This window comes from Amblyomma mixtum, chromosome 4 (assembly GCF_055824585.1).
Source record: "Amblyomma mixtum isolate Tamu chromosome 4, ASM5582458v1, whole genome shotgun sequence".
NCBI classification, from domain to species: Eukaryota; Metazoa; Arthropoda; class Arachnida; order Ixodida; family Ixodidae; genus Amblyomma; species Amblyomma mixtum.
Genome location: NC_143015.1, coordinates 88,795,721 through 88,816,678, shown reverse-complemented (window position 1 = coordinate 88,816,678; position 20,958 = coordinate 88,795,721). Strand labels below are relative to the sequence as shown.

General features: G+C 45.7%; 1 protein-coding gene across 1 annotated transcript in view; it reads left to right on the top strand.

The window, feature by feature from the left end:
• Positions 1–20,958, top strand: part of LOC149347341 (uncharacterized) — a 58,957-nt gene that overhangs the window by 24,623 nt on the left and 13,376 nt on the right. The window contains exons 4-8 of the mRNA XM_089587011.1: positions 2,113–2,278; positions 6,770–6,873; positions 8,478–8,640; positions 11,243–11,443; positions 18,677–18,823. Coding sequence (XP_089443137.1) covers positions 2,113–2,278; positions 6,770–6,873; positions 8,478–8,640; positions 11,243–11,443; positions 18,677–18,823 — 781 coding nt within the window. The remainder of the gene's footprint in view (positions 1–2,112; positions 2,279–6,769; positions 6,874–8,477; positions 8,641–11,242; positions 11,444–18,676; positions 18,824–20,958) is intronic.

Here is a 20,958-nt window from a genome sequence, read left to right as displayed (position 1 = left end):
TGCAGATAGAGGAGAGTTAAAGGATAATAGGAAAGAGTGAGAGTGAAAGACGAGACACGCGTCGCAACCACCGCATCCTCCGAAGCGATGACGCTGGCAGAAACAACAGATACCCCAAGATCTCCCCTCCCTCAGTTAAAAGGTCACCCTTTGCTTATTTGCAGCTAAGGTATGCCGCTTAATCCCACCTAAGGTGATGCCAAATATGCCATTCCCCTCCCCAGACGCAATTTTCCAGACGCGTGCCAATACGCTGCACCATACTTCCGCTAGGCGTTAGACAAATTAGTGGAATGCAGTAACGTGGGCTGCATCATCATCTTGACGTATAGCCTTAAAAAGGGGTTTCGACATTTTTCTAACGCTTCCCTGCATGCCGAACGTCACATAGGCAGCAGATGACTGCTTTCGCCTTACTTATTTTCGCAGGGTGGACGGAAAGGTAACGTGGGGTGCGAGTGCGACGAAGTTTCCCTGATTGGCTACAGTGTTGTGGCTGCGGCTGGCATAAGCGAAGTGTGATTCTGAAGTTGTAAACGACGCCGTTCTCCGGCAGTGAATGCCGTCTGATCTTAACGAAGATTCTCTGAATAACTAGCGCTGATAACTTTCTTTTCGGGGTAGTAACTTTGACCAACATAAAAGTCGATGCTTCTCGAAATGGCGCGATGTAGAGCTAATAGTGAATACAAGGGGGGTACTGCGCACAAAAAGACAAGGACAAGAAGATAACACAACAAGCGCAGTTGCCAAGCGTCATGCCACTCGTTTTGTCAGGTGCCAGACGGGTGTCGTTTACCAGATTCCCCTCACCTGTGGCAGGGTATACATCGGTCAGACAGGCCGATGTCTGAATGAGCGCTTAAGGGAACACCAGCTTTCCATGAAATCAGGGACAGGGTCGAATTTACCCCTGCATTGTGGCGCATGCCCGGATGCTACGCGCAATAACCCTTGCCTGCCTTTGCTGACAGATACAAAAGTTTTGAAGAGGAGCCGTGACCAGGTGGCGCGTGAGTTGGCGGAGGCGTTTTGCATCAAACAGAAGGATAAAGATTGCGTAAGTGACCCTTCTATCAAACTGTATCACAATGAAGACAGGTTTTTGGTTTCATCATGTGTGTGATGTGACAGTTTTGAAACTATAAAAGGAGTGTCGTGTTTTCAAATAAAGTTAGTCGCGAGTCTGTGCTTGTTGTGTTATCTTCTTGTCCTTGTCTTTTTGTGCGCAGTACCCCCCTTGTATTCACCATGATTGACCGACTAGCCCAACAACGTACGCTTTTAGAGCTAATAACACAGAAAATATCAACATATCTTCATGTTAAGCATGCCGACAGGAGGGGAGCATTGAATGTCACAGTGAGTAGAGAATTTCAAAATGCTTGAAGAACCACAGGCGCGAGATTAGGTAAAATGTAATGTGCCCTTGATTTCTACGCGGTTGCGGCATTTTAAAGTGCACAGTATTGGATAGCGTACGCTTGGCGGCTATAGGAAACATATGTTTCTTCGGTTTCTTTGTTGCCAATGTTATTTTTGTTGTTGCAGATACTGGCCTCGCATCACCTAACATTTCGAGGCACATGAAAACACATATCTAGGTGACCAAGGGACATCAACTTTTTAGAAGTGGCAGCATATATTGCGTCAGAAAATAACTGCCATAATCTCATATAAGTTTTGGTAATATCACCGAAACCAAGCTCCAGTTGTACTTATAATCACGAACAAATCCCGTTTGAGTCAGACCTCCCTTTCGTTTTGGTTTTATCGGGTCTTAACGTCCCAAATCAGCTTAGGCTATAACGGATACCATAGTGGAGGACTGCGGGTAATTTCGACCACCTGGGGTTCTTTTACGTGCACTGACATCGCGCAGCACGCGGGCCTCTAGTATTTCAGCTCCATGGATATGCGACCGCCAATCCCGGGATAGACCTTCCACTGTTACCCTTTTCTCTTGTAACAGACGCCACTACGATATAAAATCGAAGTGCGCTACACTTTTTCTTTGTATTTTTTCGATGCTATCTTCGTGACTGCGTTTTCATGTGCGCAGTGTAGGTTTTGTTTGGCATTGAATTAATTTCTCATCATTTTTGCTTTCAGACACGTCCGCAATTTTACTCACACCTTGAACCACCAAAAATCAAAGGACTGGATTATAAAGGAGCTGTTTAACAAGAAAGTTTACCACTGGGGTGTAATGAACGCCCACAAAGTATACCTTGGCGTATATCAAACTTTGCTGAGGCATGCTCTGGAAGCACTGAAGGTTCGTCACCCTCTCTCTGTCTTTATTTCAAACTGCACGTACTGCTCTAGCAACTATGCCCACATGTTAGCTACTTAGCTCAATGTTCTTCACTGGTCGCATTCTTTCAACGCACCGCGGTTTTCAGATGGAGTATGTAGGATGGAATTGTGGTGTATGGTAACCAAGAAATGTCTTGAGGACATCTGCTGTTCTTTAAAACTTGACACATCAAAGAAAGATGGCTAAAATTATCAGCGAAAAGATATACCTCACTTGATTACACTGTATTGAAAACCTGTGATCGTTCCTTCGCGAATATATAGGAGAGTGGAAAGAAAGTAATGATGGCCGACATTGGTAGGACGCCACAGAAAAAGCTGCTGAGCGTAATAAAACATACATGTACACGAATCTACATGACAATAAAGGGGATAAAACGTGCCACATAATTCTTTTCCTATAAAAAGTGCCATAATGCTGGTATGTATGACGGAAAAGTAGAATAACAAGAATGAAAGTATTAAACCAAAAGTGTTTAAATGCGATAATATTTATCTTGCTGTCATGCAAATTGTTTCTTCATAATAAATTCCGTTGTATCTCGAGACCGCCTAATTGGAAAAACGGACGTCAAGCATGTTCGAATGCTTTCCAAGTAGATTCTCATATAGAAATATACTATTGCGACCACTAATCTATTCTAATCCACATTTCATCCTCAGTAATCTACCTTGTTCATTCACTAATACGCCTTAATTCATAAGTATCCCAACTTATCCGCTCACTAAGTCTTACTAATCCACCATAACAATTGTTTCAAGTGAGCCTACTTCCCATATTTTCGGGGTGTATTGGAATTTTTAGGGCTAGGTTAAGTTCCAACTGCTATCGCAGTAGTAATGCAGTCAAGGGGGCTTCAAGTTTTTTTTTTTTACGAATCGCAAGTGGAATGCATTGGCTGCCAAAACTCTTGAATGCCCGACTGTCGATGCATTCACGCTCACACTTGTAAATGAATTCTAAAATGCCTAGCGATCTGCTCTGTACCTGCTTGCGAGGTTTTAATCGCCTTTTGTGCAAGTTTTATTGTCATGAACTTTACATGTTAAGTGCAGTTTCAATAGAGTTTTTGTGCAATAAAATGTCGATGTTGTTCAAGGCAGGTTGATTTTTCTGATGACTCGTTTGTCTTCAGATGGCTAATCTTTTCTAATCTACTTACACAGGAAATGTTTGCTTTATCAAAGCTGTGCTCGCATTATTTTCGCTGTCAGTGCGCTCTTTACTCGAGTATGTTTTCAACTCTGTAGTTGCTATCTTGAAGGGCGTTTATGTTAAAATTAATTTTCATTTGCCACTATTACATCAATTGCTTTCGAACAGATTGCATAAGTTTACTAGTACATTTAACAATATATGATTAAATAAATGAACAGTGACGCATCTACATATCACCACTGTCGACAATCGCGTTTTTCTTTTTAGACCGTTCTGATATCTTTACATGTTTAGCGCGCAGTGCAGTTCGGCGCCTAGGAAATACAGGGTCTGTTCTGAAAGTAGTAGGACTGGTTTCTTCCTGGGCGAACAGGCGGACGAGAGGCGGTCTGCGCGTGCAGTATCGTTGAAGGGGGATATTGGGAATGCTGGCGAAAATCGGCAGTCGGCTCTCGGCCGTTGAAGAGAGGAGGTCGCTTGTACGGTGAACCCCTTTCGAAACGTCTCGTCACGCAGAATCGTCGAGCGTTTACTGGATCAGCGATACGCGATCAAATTTTGAGTAAATCTTGGTAAAACGGGCAAAGAGACTCACAACATAATTAAGGAGGCCTACGGTGATGCTTCCATGGGTAGATCAGGTGTTTTTGAGTGGCACAAGCTCTTCCGAGAAGGTAAGGAAAGAGTGGAGGAAGACGACCGCTTCAGACGCCCTCCGACCAGCAAGACCAAAGAAAATGTGTAGCGAGGGAAACATTTACTTAACAGTGATCGTAGAATGAGCATCAGAATGATTGCTGATGACTTGAGCATTCCTCAAACCCAAGTTTTTGGGATCGTGACAGAAAACTTATCCATGAGGAAAGCGTGCGCGAAGTTGGTGCCGGGAGTGTTGTCAGAGGTGGAAAAGGCCAACCGGTAGGATCTTCATCATCTGAATGAGGACCCCGATTTTTTGCCCAGCACAAGGCGGAAACGCTGCTTCAGCCACCCTACAGCCTCGACTTGGCCCCGCCAGACTTCTTTCTATTCCCGAGAATAAAATCGACGCTCGAGGGGAAACATCACGGATCGGTAGAGGTGGTTCAACAGGCCGTGACGAGGGAGCTAAACAGCATTCCGGTCCAGGCGTTCCTGGAGGCGTACGAAAACTGTAAAACTCAGTGGCAGCAGTGTGTAGGTGCGGAAGGGTGCTACCTTGAAAAATTGTAATCGTTTGTACTATTCTCTTGAATAAATTTTGTTTACAAAAATGAGTCCTACTACCTTCAGAACAGACCATATATATTATCTGCAGCAATAGGTTTGGGAACTCGGAAGAATATTTGGGAGTGAAGAATAGTCTTCTTCGGAGATGAAAACGTGACAAATATTTTCCTGGAAGCATTTATTTTCAGTTTATTGTTTCAATATCAAATTACTAAGGTGAAAGCGTCAGCCTTCACGTTATCAGTTAGCGAATTTAAGTTCTTGGAGGTTCTTTGGCACTATCGTAGGCATGTAATCTGCACTCATAAAAGGTAAGGTTAGCAGCAAACGTTTAAATGCATATTAATATTTAAAATTGAAGTCAGGCTTGAAGGGGACATTTTACTACTCCTATGATAGTTTTTTTGTGTACGGGGTAAATGCCAGACATATAAAATTGGTTAATTCAATTCAGTTAAAAACTGCAAAGTATTGTAACTGCAACATCTTATAAAGAAACGGTGGTTACTGTCTCAGAAAGTATACCGCAAATAAAACAAAGCATTATATAGGTAAATTAACAATGCGGTAATAAAATCATGAGAGACTATTGCTTCTTTATTCTATCTTCTTTAAAACGTTATCCAAATTGCAATCTTATTTATAGTGGCTGCGGAGCCACCATAGTCCTCTATAAAAAAATGTGGTAAAATCGAACTCAATCGGGAACTGTGTCATGCAGAGAAATACCACTGCTTAAGCACTGTTCACCTCGTGTTTACAGGAAGTATTAGGAGTTCTGGATTCGTAAGAATTGACAATAAAAGTTAATAAAGAGTACAATGTAAAGCTGCGATCCGCTCGTGACATTTTCGTGTAATTCAAGGGGTGAAGTGCAAAGCACGATCAATGATCTAGGCAGGCAATGAAGAAAGTCGTGCATGAGAATGTTTTGAAGAAATACAAAAAAAAATGTTCGAAAAGATCGTAAGGCAAAACAGTTCAGCACAGCAAGATAAGCATTCGAAATTCGTATGAAACACATCTCCTTGTGGCAGATAGCGAACGCGGACCCGGACAACAGGAGAGGAATACATAGGCGAATAAGGATGAGATGGAGAGCAGTTGGTATGCGCACCGTGCAGTAAACAGTTACGCCACTCCAGTATTCCTCAAGAAGAAAGTATAACAGTTGTGTCCTCCCATTTTTCTTTCATGGGACGTCAACTCGGAGGCCAGCGAAGAGGCGTGAAATTAAGTTACACTGCACCGCGAGCTATCCAAAGGGAAACGTCGGGTATAACGTCAGCTAAGAGGAAGGTTATGAATTCCTTGCTGAAATAGTGAAGGAGAAAATGGCATGTATAGGTTATCCAATGCAAACGAAACTTGACCGATTAGCCCTAAGGGTAACGAAATAGTTTAAAACAGTAGACAATCGTAACATGGGGGGAGGGCGGGTGAGGGTAGAAAGTAAGTTAGCCAGATAAGTTTGCAGAGATAAGCTGGCCACAGATGATGCGCAATGTTCTCGATTGGATGTCACCCAGAGCGCTTTTTTCTCGCAGCGGCGTCAGTTAGGCTTATCTTCTATATGTATAATTGCCTATTTATTGCTCCGGAATAGGATTTGTGGACAAGACGACGGTGGCGCGAAGGCGGGAGAACTGGGCTAAGGAAGCTAGTACTGTAATAATCATTCAAACCCCTGCACTGCCTCTGAATACATGCAGTGAGATTGCATTATGCCGATGCTGCTGCCTTGCGTTCCTTGTCCAAACATGGGGAAATGTGCCACATTGAAGGCGCTATGAGTTTATTATAAGTTGGGTTTTGGGAACCGCCCCATTGATGAAATGTCCCCATTGAGCCCGTTCCCGCTGAAGGGATCCTGTATATCTGAATTGCGTATGGTATCCGAGGTAAGTGGCCTTTTGTGGTGGTGAACCTTGAGCACCAGGACTTTTTCCATAGGTAACACTTGAATCATCTGATGGCGGGCACTTGCGTTGGCTGATGTTACCAGCTCCTCGTTAAATACTACCGTCCAGGGAATTCCATCTAGTATGTGCATCTTGACGAAAAAATGATTTTCCTCGGCAGGAGGCGGCAGCTTTCTCAATGCAACACCTTGAGATGAGGAATATTGCGTCATATACTTTCCTTGGCTGTTACGGCGAGTGCGAAATGATCGCCAAAGCCATTAAGTAAGTATTGTTTCACAAAACTTGTGAGGAGGATTAGGCGTTGGCAGCGCACAGCTAGTGCTAAGCTACGAATTCTGCCCGGCGCTGTTGCCGAATACTTATTAAAGTGTTTTAATGCGAAAGCATTGCACGCTACATTGTACGCTACATCAGAAGTGTTCGCGAAAATTCTACATGACGTCATCGTGGTATCAAACATAAATTGCTTCTAGACGTGCGGGGAATTCAACACAAGACTTTCGGAGTGCGACGCAACCATGCAACGCACAGGCCATAAAACCTTGTTGGTTCATGGCGAACGAAGTTGAACCTAGCTTGTGCGTTGCGATACGACTGTATGCTAATGAGTAGGTAGAAGCCCTACTACGACCCTTTGGTCTACGACCCTTTTCCCAAGCATCTCATCCTAGAAGAGCCGAGCACCAGGCCAGGGGAAATCTTGTACCCATTAAAGAAACCGGTGGGTACCCGGCGGCACTGGGGATCGAACCCAGCACCTCCCAAATGCGAGGCGGATGCTCTACCACAAGGCCACCGCTTCGGTGGAGTCGTGGCCTAGTGGTTTGAGCGCCCGTCTCGGCTGCGGGAGGTGTTTGGTTCGAAACCTACCGCCGGGCACCAACCGGTAAAAAGGGTACAAGCGTCCCCCGGCCTGGCGCTCGGCTTTCGTTAGGGGTGTACATTTGGGAGAAGTCATAGAAAGGGCCACAAGTTGGGCTTCTACCGCACGAGGAGGATTTAAGGTTGCTTGATGGCGGAACTTATCGCTGATCCGTCAAGGCAACTGTGGCCTAAGACCCTTTTCTCAAGCATCTCACCCTAGAAGAGCCGAGCACCAGGCCAGGGGAAATCTTGTACCCATTAAAGAAACCGGTGGGTACCCGGCGGCACTGGGGATCGAACCCAGCACCTCCCGAATGCGAGGCGGATGTTCTACCACAAGGCCACCGCTTCGGTCAAGCGTGGCGTTTTGCGCATTTTGCTTCCTCTGAACACCGGGGATCATGCAATATTTCAATGAAAGGGATGTGCCACCTGTATCATATATTTTAGGTAGTACTCGGCATCTGTTTTTACTAGCACTATATGTGTACTCAGTACCATCTGTTAACCAGTGTGCACCTTCGGGAGCCGAACCGCACATAACAAACTATGCCGTTTATTTGGGTCTTACTTCCCTACTTTGAAGGACGGCACGTCTCCGAAATGCGTAATATTTAAATTGAATGAAATTAAAATCTATTTTTTAACGATCATTCATCGATTCATTGCTAGAAGCTGAAGACATTTTGCATCATTATCATGCGAACAAACTTTGTGTTTGCACGTTACTATTTTGCTGCTTCCCCTTCTCTCAAACGCCATCTTAACAACTTAGTTGCTTAAGCCACATCAGTTGGCCCCAGCCAAATAACGTCGCAACTTGTGAAAGGTGCACCAACAATAAAAATTTTAAATATATGTCATTCAAAACGAATTAAAAAAAGTCCATATATAGCATGAGGCCAGCGGAGATACGCCCAGTGCCGGCAACTAGGTATCTCGGGTGTCTACATTATATTACATGCGGCGATTTCCTCAACATCAAATACTTTTACGCGCAGGGCCGTCTTTAAGCCGGACGCCATTGTAATCCTCGGCCACGTCTCCTTCGGCCCAATCGCAGTTTCGAAACATATTCCTGGCTTCAGGTGTATCATGCTGCCACCAAATATATACACGATACCGGACGATGTGCGCAGCCTTGCGCCTTACGCGCACACTTTCGTAAGTCTATTAGCCTTTCTTACAGTTTTGTCTTTTTAGAACGCGCGCACCTATGCTATACAAGCAGGACGGTACGGGCCCCTTCTTATAAAATGCCTTCGTTTAGATTAATACGTGCTTCTTTCCCAAGTATAATAAATATTCTTACAAGTGCTTATATTTCTGATTATATAACGAAAAGGATGGCTGCATGACACCTTCCATATAATATTTTTACGTCACGGTCTGTCCACTGCAGATAACGATGCATCAGCTATTCTTGCCCTCAGAAACAATTTCATAGCCTAGAAAAATATATTAATGAAGATGTGAACTTAAGAGCCTATAAGCGCGCCTCCCGCAGTGCATGGCAGTTTTTGTCAAACCAGGTCCTCAAGAACCTAGAATGCATTCCAGGAATGTGCCTGCAAACTTTTAAATCATGTTTCTTTGCAGCACTCTATAATAAACTATACCTGGCAGCCTGTAAAATTTGTTTGTTTTTTCTAAAATATGTGAAACTACGCAAAAATATTTTTTTTCATCTTTGAAGGCCTCAGACACGGAGAACTATAAACAGCCTACGCTTTAATCTATGTAAGCTTATCTACGAAAAAACTTGGTATTACTGGTTATATTTTTATGTCTATAGAAATATAATTGCACAGCATTTAACTAAACACTGTACGAAGAAGAGTTTTTGTGGGCCATTAAAAATTATTTGTATGTTTTTTAAAGACTGTCCAGATAGCAGGCGTTATCGGAGCGTTCACATGCATTTTATGGGACTCTCAAGGGGAATACTAAATCCGACTAGAGCGATAGATTAAGTTCATCTGATAGCAGTCGTGCCAATTTACCAACAACAATGCTTTTATAGGGTAGAAAAATCTGTAAACCTAGTTAAGCGTGACGCCCCCACTTGAAGATTTGAGCAGCAGTAACAAGTAACGTATTCGCGAACGTTCTAGGGAAACGCTATTATGCTGTCTCAAAGGGAAATTACCGCTGAAATACGAAGAAGGTAGTGCGGCGAGCCTCGTAATTAAAACAGCGCAAGACAGAAAATCTAAAGAAATGTTAGTGGCAAACACGAGCGCACAAGCCTTCGCCTGGCATTCAGTGCACTCAGGCTACGTTTAGCAATGGTACGCGACCAGTTCAAAAACGCAAGCTCTCAATGGAATTCAAGCTGTGTGTGATAGCTACGCTGCCGGTGGAGCTCTTCAGCCGTCGAATCGGCTACTTGCAACACTATGCGGGCGTTATAAAATTCCAAAGTGCTCTTTTCTTTATTTTGAGCACGAGCTCTTGTTGAGAGTACACGATTGCGTGGGCGTGGTATTCCATGTTTTCTGCGCAGTGGAAAGGCGAATAGGCTTTCAGATGGGCTGAAAAATGTGTGAAAAGTACCACGCGTAAACATCATCACCTCTTATTTGACTCAGGAAGCTCTTAATGAACGTATAAATTGCACTATCGTTTATACGGCGTAGTTCGTCAACCAACACGCCACAGTCAACAGCATAGTGTGCCGTTAAGGAGAAATGAGCTTGCAGTTTTTCATTCAGATGTGGTGTTTGATGAAATAACTGGTCCTAGCATTCTTTTGAGGATTCCTCGAGCATTAGTGTACATTGCACGAGCGCACACAGCGCAGCAAAGGCCACACGATTGAGTTACCGTTGACGGCGCGTACACATGCGTGAGCGTGATCCGCACTTACCCTCAGAAAAGTCAAGTAGTTTCTTTCGCACTCACGAAGCCTATTTCTACCGTACATGGGTGTTGCAGCGAGATGGAGACAAACGTGATGGAAAAGAGAAACCAATAGCCACCGTCGAAGTTGTGGCGGGATGGAGGTGGCCTGCACTTGCACCCTGCCGGCGTGATCATTGCTCTGCTGAACTTCAGTTTTCTGTTTCCTGGCGCGCCTTCCGTCTTTGTAGGTGGCGCCTGTGATTGGTTGATTTACGCAGGCACTTTAAATGTGTAAGGGTTTAGGCAGTGTAATTCATGGTTTCTTCAGTCAAGCAGCCACATTTCCGCGTAGGAAAAACGTCTGTAGTGTTCCTGAGGGACAATCATTCTCCTTGCTTAGTTAAACACATATTGCATTGTAATTTCTTCGCTGAGGCAGTTGGAGCCCTACGCATGTGGTGTTGCTAAGGGTAAGAGTCACGCGTACGCATGAAATGCGTGGCCGCAAATTTGGTGTCAATGCGCTATCTTTATCACATCAGTGCTATACGCAGGACAATGAATAAAACAACGCAGGCGCTTGCTCATTTCATCAGAAAAAAGAAATACAGCTGTACTGAAGGTATTTTGGATATCCGCGCCATCGCTTCCAGTACGCTATAAAAACGAATAGCAGTACAGACCGGGACAAATTATAAACGAGTCAGAACAGCGAGGATAAGGCCTTAATTGTCTGCCTCTGTAGAGGCGTTCTTTTTGCAATACAAGGAAACCAACCAGTCCAACTAACCGCCTTGACTTAAAATAAAGAAGCTTCAATTGCCGCACTTAGCAGATTTCACACATTTTGGTGTAAATATTACAGTTGGCTAAAATTAGAAAAACTCCGGTTAACCTGGATCATGTCTTGCCATTTCCGTAGTATGAAGGCGGCAAGTTAGCGGAATGCCTGCGATGGATTTACGACATCTACGTCCCATTTGGCGTCTCGTTGACACTGAAGGGACGCCTGTTTGAGCCTAAAAGCGACAGTACAGATGCCACAGCATGGGCCATGGGCAACTACGACGTGTTCAAGGAGTGCAACTCCCAATTTCAGGATCATGATCAAGGTGCTGCCGTGGTGAGTGTGGAGCACATGGAGCGGCCACGTTGAAGTGGCTGTACCAGAAGCAGTAACATTTATTACAAGCAAACGTTTTCGACTAATCATTACCTGACCGCAGTGATGGGTTCGGAGAAAAAATATGGACTTGCACACTATTTCTGCACCGTTTCCTCCACCTTCCAAGTTAAAGCTACCTTTTCCTACTCTGGCACTCAAGACCCCCTATCTTGGGAGTATGGTAAGAAGATTAGAAAACCATTAACTGCAGGAAGAGAGAGACAACTCGTCGGGTTGCTCGTGCACATGCTTCTATATAAGCTTATACGGGCTCCTGCCAAATAATCGAGGAATGCTATAAGCACTCCTCGAAATATTTATCGACGTTGTTATATATTCGCTTTTTCTGATTGGTTGGTTGGTTTGGTTTATTGGTTTATTGGGGTTTAACGTCCCAAAGCGACTGAGGCTATGAGAGACGCCGTAGTGAAGTGCTCCGGAAATTTCGACCACCTGGGGTTCTTTAACGTGCACTCACATCGCAAAGATTGCCTTTAAATCGAGGAAAACCGTAGAATAGGATCACCATCAAAGCCACACTACAATTTGAATAGATCCATGGCGATGGCTGTTTTTACTGCGACCTGTCGTAATAGGACAGGAACGTCCTTATCAGGCCAAACCACACTAAATAACGTTCCGCCAGTGGCGCAGCATGATTAAATACGTATCCTAATTCTAATTGAGTGTAGGGCAGCATGAACACATACAACCTCACGTGGAGATCTCGAAAGAGCGATTGCCACGACTGCAGTACCTTCGATCGATGTCTACTACAAGTGCTGCCACGTTTATCCAATGTTACCCACCTTCGCTGACGTTACAGCAGGCCCTTGTTCAGGGTTGTCACCCGTGTTTTCGCCAGTCTTCTTCAGGCCAAGCTGTGCATCTAGTATCAATGCACCCCATGTCTTAGAACTTGTTTCAAGGGCTTCCTCTGCTGCTAGCATCCCTTGAATGTGCCAAGTGCAACAGTTTACCAGTGCTTCGAAGGCTTCACTGTCATATGACAAACTTGCTGTGGTAAGGCCGCAGTAAAGCAAGAGGACTCTTGATTGAAGCACTTATTGATTACTTGCGAAAATAGTAAATTTAGTGTAGCAAGGACTACCGATGCTCTTATTGAAATGGAGTAAACATATTATTTCTGCAGAAAGTTAGGATCACGTATACCTCAAAAATTCCTTTTCTAATCGCTGATAATAATATAGCTGACTGAACTGAAACATTCGATGCCAACGTACAGTGGTTCAAGTACTTCAAACAATCAGTTTCTGAAACCAGTACAAGGGGAACTATGTTATACACTTTACCGCAAATTTTTAATAAGATTGTTGAGGACTTGCGGGGTCGCAGCGGAGCACCAGAGAGAGACGACCAGCGTGGCAGGCTTCTAGTTCCGAACTGCTCGTGCCGGGCCTGCGCTCCGAGCACGCGCTGTCGTTCTTTATTTTTTTCTATCGCGGGAACGCCGTTCTCAGCGCCTGCGCTTTATAGCGTCGCCGGGCGCTACAGGGCCCCCCGCATAGACGGAACGTCGAAATGTACGCGCCGACGGGGCAGAGATGGAGTAGCCACGGCAGGCAAGCAGGCAGCTAGAGTAACAGTGTCCCCACGGGGTCGCTGCAAGGTCCGGTAAGTTCAGGTCAGGGGCCGGGAAAAGCTGTCGGGTGGAGTGCACGGGCTCAGGTGGACGAGCCTGGCTGCTGCACAACGGGCGAATGAGGTAGGGTGCCGAACTGACAATGGACATGAGGGCAGGGAAGACCATGGTCGGGCCGTCACCGTTTGCAGTGCTGCCCGCGGACACAAGCGTCGTCGGTGCTGGAACATTGCAGCTGATGTCGATGGGGATCCGACGCGCCGTGTACGTGGTCACAAGCACAGGAGCGGCCGAAACGGCTCCATGGACTGACAGCAGCTGTGGTGGGACCGTCGGCACAACGGTGACAGCTGGGACGATGCGGGAGGAAGTTGCTGTGCTAAATTCCAGGTGCTTGGGCAAAGCGGGAGTGACAGTCCGGAGCGACTGGCCAGTGCTGATTCGCGGGTGGGCATGGTCGGCTGTGGGTGGCTGCAGCCGTATAGCTGAGATTGCTACGTCAGACGGCTGGCTGACAGCAAGAGACACAGCTGGTGGATGGAGAGTTGCCACACTACTCGGTGGTTGAAGCTCGACCATTCGTTGCCGAAGGTGGCTTAAGTCAGGCACGAAAGACGCTTGCTGCGGCAGTGTCGAGCTGCCAGGGTCAGACTCCGAGAAGTGGTTGACAGTACTAAGAGCTTGGGGTGGGGCCTCTTGGGCAGGCGATGTGGCCGCCGGGGTAGTGGGGCTGGTGTGTGGCATATGCTGCGGCGGCGGCAATCTCACTTCGCCTTTAGCACGATCGCTCAGGTCAGTGACTGACGGCTTTGCCGGAATGAGCGATGAGGCGGCAGGTGAGCTTTGGGCTGGCAGCGATGCTACGCAGTAGGTTACAGAAGTTGGTGGAATCGGGCACTCGTCGAGGAAGAGCTCGACTGACGGCGGCGCTATTGCAGATGAGAGAAGTTGCTCACCGGGCTGTGCCGCAGACGCTGTGTCATCCTTATGGGAGGCGGTATGGCCGGAGGCGCTGAACAGGGTGGCGCCAGGCGCATCTGTCACTGAGGTCGCTGACGTGGCAAACCGCGGTGGGCCAGGCACCTCACCGAACTGCTGAGGAGATGGCTGCGGACTTGGGGCCGTGCAGTCGTCGCACAGTGCTGCTAGCGTGTCCGGAGTAGCAGGATGTGCTGCCGGAAGCGATGCGGCAGCGTCTGGTGCGGTCGGTGCTAAAGAAACTGGGCCGGAAACGGTGGACTGGAGTAGCGGCGGGGCGGCGAGGGGTTGCTGAGGCGGTCCGGGTTCTGATGAAGGCTGCGTGGGCGCCAGCGAGGCCGGTGCAGGGCCAGAGGCTGGCGGCGGCGAAAACGGGTCCGCTGCGTCGTAGAGCGGCGGCGGAAGGTAGTAGGCGCCGAAGTCCGCCAAGACGGCCGCACGCAGCTCATCGTATGGCCGGCCGCCGAAAGCAGAGTAGGTGAGCCGACGCAGGAGGTCGGGCGGGAGGATGTCGCAAAGGACTGCGTGTTTGAACGGCTGGATGGTGATGCCGTTCAGGTACATCGCAGCCTCCAGTTGGGCGAACCACCCGCCGACGCCTGCAGGCCGGAACGCCGGGAGCGGCGGGTCGAAACTTGGGTGCTGCCAGTGCGCCATGCTAGGACGCCGCTGGGGAAGAAGGCACGGTTCGCCGGGTCACCACTGTTGAAGATTTGCGGGGTACCTCGTAGGGGCCGAAGTAACGGCTTCTAGTTCCGAACTGCTCGTGCCGGGCCTGCGCTCCGAGCACGCGCTGTCGTTCTTTATTTTTTTCTATCGCGGGAACGCCGTTCTCAGCGCCTCCGCTTTATAGCGTCGCCGGGCGCTACAAGATCTTTGCACTCTAAATCTTTTCCTTTGTCTCTCCTTATGCAAACGTACCCAAAAAATTGCTGACTGGACTAAAAGTTTCTCGGTTTTTTGTCTTTGAAAACTTCACAAATAACCCGTTGTTGTGCACTACACAGAAAGTCGAAATATCTGCGGGTATTAAGCGACCACCCGGTAGAGCCATCTCTCTGAATACCCCATAAACCAACCACTGTTGTCAGAAAACCTCCCAACACTGCTTCCTTTAAAACCAGCTTCCATGTGATATAGGCAGAAGGGCGAGAGAGCACAGCTACTTGATAGTTATTTTTTTCTTGAAATTTCAGGTGCAAAATTTTATACCTTTAGACAGCAGTTTTAGACAACAGATCGATTCAAATGTGACTGATGAAAACATGCCTTCACCAAAATGAATATTTCAAAACGTGCCGTTTCGGCACACCTAGGCGCGTTCTTTGTTCACCAAAAAAATTAAAATGTTTGTCCTCAGAAACAGAACACAAAAATCATGAACCCTAGTTGACTCTATAATATCTTGTTTCCGGTTCTGTTGATTCCATTATTGAATCCGCGTTTCGAATTGTACACCCTGTTAGGACGTAAAGAACATACCACGAAAAGATGTTCGTCCGACTTTGCCATACCTTGGTGAACTCTGGCGAATCACAAAGAGCGGCGGTAATTTTACAGCTGTGTTATAAAGGAAATGAAAAGCTTGGTACCTTGATGTGCATTTCGCAGTTCAAAGTCTAAGCTTAAAACAGCCTTCATTGCATTTTACGTCTTGTTTTGAATAATATATGCAGGTTTGTGCCTGTGCCGCAAAACAAAATATTCTTTATCGTGTAATGCATAATCATCCCTTCTTTTCGCGTATCTATAGGATGCCGTATATCAATCACTTTTATTTAGAGAGGGACAAGCTTCCTGTGATATTATGTAGCTGAATCCTTCAAAGCTCCAAAAATGAGTTAGGAACGAACAAAATAAGTAATTCAGCAGACAAAGGTCGGAAAATGGGTGGCTGGTTAAGGCATACTTATATCAAAGCCACCTGTCACCTAAACAAAGCAAAGCCTAGGCGAATGGTCTAGCAAATGCGCTACAGCTGATACAATGCAATCTCCTGCTTTCGGAGGTCGTGAGGTCGGATCCCACCTGCAGTGTGCGGTTGTTTTTCTTCTGCTTTGTTATCAATTATCTTTGAATGATAAAATAACTAAGCTACTCATCTCTAATTCATCAATACCACAAATTTGTAAAAAAAAAATCCCTACGCTTTTTTGTTTCGGTGACTGGCTTCCGTCAATATGTCTTCACGACCATCCATTTCCCTTTACTTCTCTGCTCGATAGTTTAACGAGGGCCTGGAATCTGGCCGTCTTGGTTGCATAGGTGGCATAACAATGTTCTCTCCAGTTTGCGCCCTTAGTGTTCCACCACGTTCCTACGAGGTACTCGCGGTAATACAGGACGTACTACGTCTGCCGCTATGGACGAGGGTAGCGCTGGTGAATACTCTCAAGGTTAGGTTGCACTAGAAATAAATGCCCTTGAAAACAGAATGTTGGACAACCGTCGCAGTAGCCCGGTTGGTAGAGCACTGAAGGCGAAATTCGGAGGCAGTAGGTTCGGATCCCACTGGCCGTACGTGGTTGTTTTTGTCTGCTTTCTTATCAATTGTCTTTAAGCAATAAAATTGTTAATCTCCGTTAATCTCTCATAGATAAACACCACAAACTGAAAAAAAAAGAACATCCCTTTGCTTCTTGGTTTCAGTGACGGTTGGCTTCCGTTGTGTATGTCATAATGAGCACCTTTTTTCTTTGGAGGACAAATTCTAGAGGCCCGTGTACTGTGCGATGTCAGTGCACGTTAAAGAACCCCAGGTGGTCGAAATTTCCGGAGCCCTCTACTACGGCGTCTCTCATAGCCTTAGTCGCTTTGGGACGTTAAACCCCACAAACCTCACCTAACCTAACCTCTTTTCCCTTCCCATTCCTACTAAAAAAAAATTCGAATTTCGAAGCTGTTTATGTTGCGTGTAACATAACTATGTGAGCTTTCTCCAGCGCCACCCTAGCACGCCAGGACGCCTCCCTACGACATATGACGCCATGTATTACCGTGACTGTCACTTGGAACACGATCGAACAATGAGGCCCTCGTACACTACTCAGCAGACAGGTGTTGGAAAATTAAATCTTCACACTTTAAAAGCGAAATGTCCAAGTGACTATTGGTCCTATGGCTGTGAGCAATATGAAAACAAAGTGTATGGGATGGCCGTGCTCTCCTGCGTCACGTGATCAAAACGGGGTTGTAAGGAGGCTTGCACAGACTGCAAAACGTGCTCTTCGGCGAAATACCTTAACCGGGACTTTTTCAGTGCCTGCGCGACTCAACAATTTGCACTATTCTTATCTGAATAGGAAAACTACAAGCCCTCTCAGTGGGGGCATCTCACGTCCGTTATAGCAGATGGAACACAAGAGCGATGCCAAAAACATTCACCCGAATTTACCCATGGCAGAGTAAATGTATCGGCTCCCAATAGAGGCCACAGTTTCGTACTTGCTTTCCATCCTTGTCTCCAAACTTAATACGGCAAACGTCAACACTTAGCACAAAAGCGGCCGTGCACTGCAGACAGGTACTATTACTCCCCATCATGAATCATATAATACAGGCTGAAGTTCAATTCTTTAACATCTTTTTTCATGTTTTCCTATAATTTTGGTCTCAGCGGACACTTTCGATGAAAAGTTGTTTTTGATAGCAAGGTCGTTTATGTGAAGTTCTATCATATATTCGAAAACTGCGTAAACAACCTCTAGCGTTTGTACGAACTAAACATAGTACGCCACCTAGCCGCATGGTGAGTGTTGGAATAACTTGTTCATAAAGTCTTACGTGCAGCCTGCGGAATCTCAAGCACTTCGACAGAACTTGCGGGAATATGACTTTTGCAGCCAAACATTAGTGCCTAGGAAGAGTAACTGCTCTAGCTAGTGTGCCGAGAATGGCTCCTACTTCCAACAATGGCGCCATTCTCCAATAGCTTGGGTGCTTTGGAGAGCAAAATCGCGGACCTTCATGCAACTCTGCTCTAGTATGTATGGTCTGTAACAAAAGTCCGCAGGGCACGCGAACGGCTACCAGTGCGCATAGCTTTGGTGTCGAGCTGTGTTTTGAGACCACATTTTTGAGCATGAAAGTTTGACTTAGGTTCTGTAGTGTGTGCTACTGGAATGAGAAAATTTTTGGCTCAAAACTTAATCACACGCCAAAAGTGGAAGGGATTTTGAGACTTTTGTCCTCGATATTGCAGTACCAGTAACCTCCAGAGGACTACCAAGTGGGATGGGGACGCTGCATATGGTTTGTTAGAAGTACTAGGTCTTTTCGTATACTTTGCTGACAGACATGAACACATAATATAAGAAACCATAGACATATTTTTTATTCGAGGAGGTGCGTCGGTGGTGTTTTCTTCACGGCGACTCCTCTGTTTTTTTTTTTTTTTCTCGCAGATCGTAGATAGGTTCTCAAGACGCATTTTGTATTTAGGGATGTAGACATAATTTTACGTCTAGGGTGGGCAACTGTTCGATTTAAGATTTCAGCTACTTATGGAGAATGAAAACTAAATGTTCCTTTTTTTATCAAGCCATAGACATTAGACACATCCAAGTTTTGCTCTTTCTGATACTCTATTTTCCTTATTCCTCTTATCAAAGGTCTGCAACCTAACAACAACGGATCTTTTGAAGAATATGGTGCTTGACGACAATTTTCAGACAATGAAATCCTTCGACAGAGCGTTCCCCGGCGGAAACCAAAGACTCACGCTCGCATTCGACAACCGCGGGACATACCGACGGAAGGTACGCGTGACATCATGCTACAAAAAGCTGCTTTCGCCCGAACACCGGATATTCAGTTCCAGAGTGAGGATATTTCAGAGCGAGGAAGACGTTACAAATAACTAACCTCAAATCAGTGCCTGCGCCACAGAATCGATAACCCTAGAGAGCGAGGCACATTTAAAGAGTATTAGCGTCTGCGAAATAACATTTGTTACACTGCGCCACAGAAACGATAACTATAGAGAGCAAGGAACATTTACAGAGTATTAGCGTCTGCGAAATAACATTGTTACATTAGTCAGGAAGGTAAGAGAAACGTATAATTACGATCGCTTCCTCGCAGCCTATAACATTTAGATTCACTGCGGGGAAGGTGTACAGCCTTTGTCAAAAGTAACCAGGCTGCACGTTTTTCTTCGCAGTCGTATATTAAAGCTATTATGGCAGACCTCAAGCTCTAAATCTCTGTATGGTAATAGAACCCCTGTTCTCACCTTCCAAGACCTTTTCGATCTTTAGGGAAGCCGTGAGGGCTCCGTTAAAAGAATGAGAAGCAAACCATGGGGCCTGGTTGCTTTTCACAAAGACTGTACTTCGTGCTCTGTCATGGGGGGACCAAAATTGAAACCAGGACTCTTTCTATTCCCATGAAGTATTTGAGCACAGCGGCTATCAAACACTTTTAATAACTTAAACATAAACAAGTTCCGAGCTGTACACAAAGGCGGCATATATAACAAATTGGTCGCGTCAGCGAAAGCTAAGTTTACCTCTTTATCCTCGGGAAATGAAAGAATAAACAATGATGCTTCTCGCACTCCAAATATCTTCTAGTTAAACCAATTTAGCATGCAGCAGACTTTGAATCAACGTGCTTGGCACTCACATCTACTCTGGTATCCGACGGGGATATTTTCGAGAAACTTGAAAGTCGAAGGCATATTCTGACTGATCAAGGCGGCGATAAGAATAGTAACAGGAACTGTAGACTGATTTCAATCTCTGTCCGATTTTCGCGCTTGAAGACACTAATACAGAGTTGTTCGTGAAAATATTAACTTCAAAAGTACATTCATTATGATGTTTTAAGAATTCATTGAACTGAAATTCCGTTATTAAAAAAGGTGTGTTCTCTACAAAATGTCGAATAGTCACCTAACGTTCGGAATTAACACTTAACATTAAAGAACTTTTGCCTCACAGTGTACTAAAAGCAAGCTTTCATACTGCGTGTATCATATTCCGTCCGTCCGTCCATGCGTGCGTGCGTGTGTGAGTGAGTGTGTGTGTGTGTGTTTGTGCGTGCGTGTGTGCGTGCGTGCGTGCGTGCGTGTGTGTGTGTGTGTGTGTGTGTGTGTGTGTGTGTGTGTGTGTGTGTGTGTGTGTGTGTGTGCGCGCGTGTGCGTGTGCGCGCGTGCGTGCGTGCGTGCGCGCGTATGTTTTTGTGTGTGTGTGCGCGCGCGTGTGTGTGGCGATAGCCACAATATCGGTATTCTTCTGGCTTCAGTCAAATATTTTGCTGGTGATACAAACCTCTTCATGAGAAGTCAGTACAAAAGCATTACGAAGAGAGCAACTAAATCCATATTGTCACTATATATTGGTAAATCATTATGTTGCTAACAGTGCAAAACACAGAAACGGGAACGTCTTGGAGAACGACTAAAACTTGTTGAACTGCGGCTAATGAGACCTATTGTGTTGATATCTTGAAATAGACAAGTAAACCTAGGATTGGCTTTTACAGCAACTTAGGTGAACACAGGCATAAACAAATTACATAAAAACTAAGACTGCATGCGCCTAACTAAAAAAAATTAGGGTGCACTTAAGCTCCACCGTTGAGGATATGACGCCAATGGCTGGGCAGCCGTCTCCGCGGGCGACAAGTCATCGCAGGGCGCTGTTAGGAGACGTACCTCTTAGAGGGTCAAGGGCAACAAGCACTGTTTCTTACCTCTAATCTTCCTTTAAACGAGAATTTATATTATAAACGCAAACAACAGTGCTGTACTTTGCCCTGAGATATCCTAGGGATGTTCACACTGTTCGATGTGAAAATAGTCATGTGCGGGCTCTACTGTACCCTCACCAAATAAAACACGAACAAGAAAACGAAACTTTCAACTAAAAAATGCTAATATATTATGGCT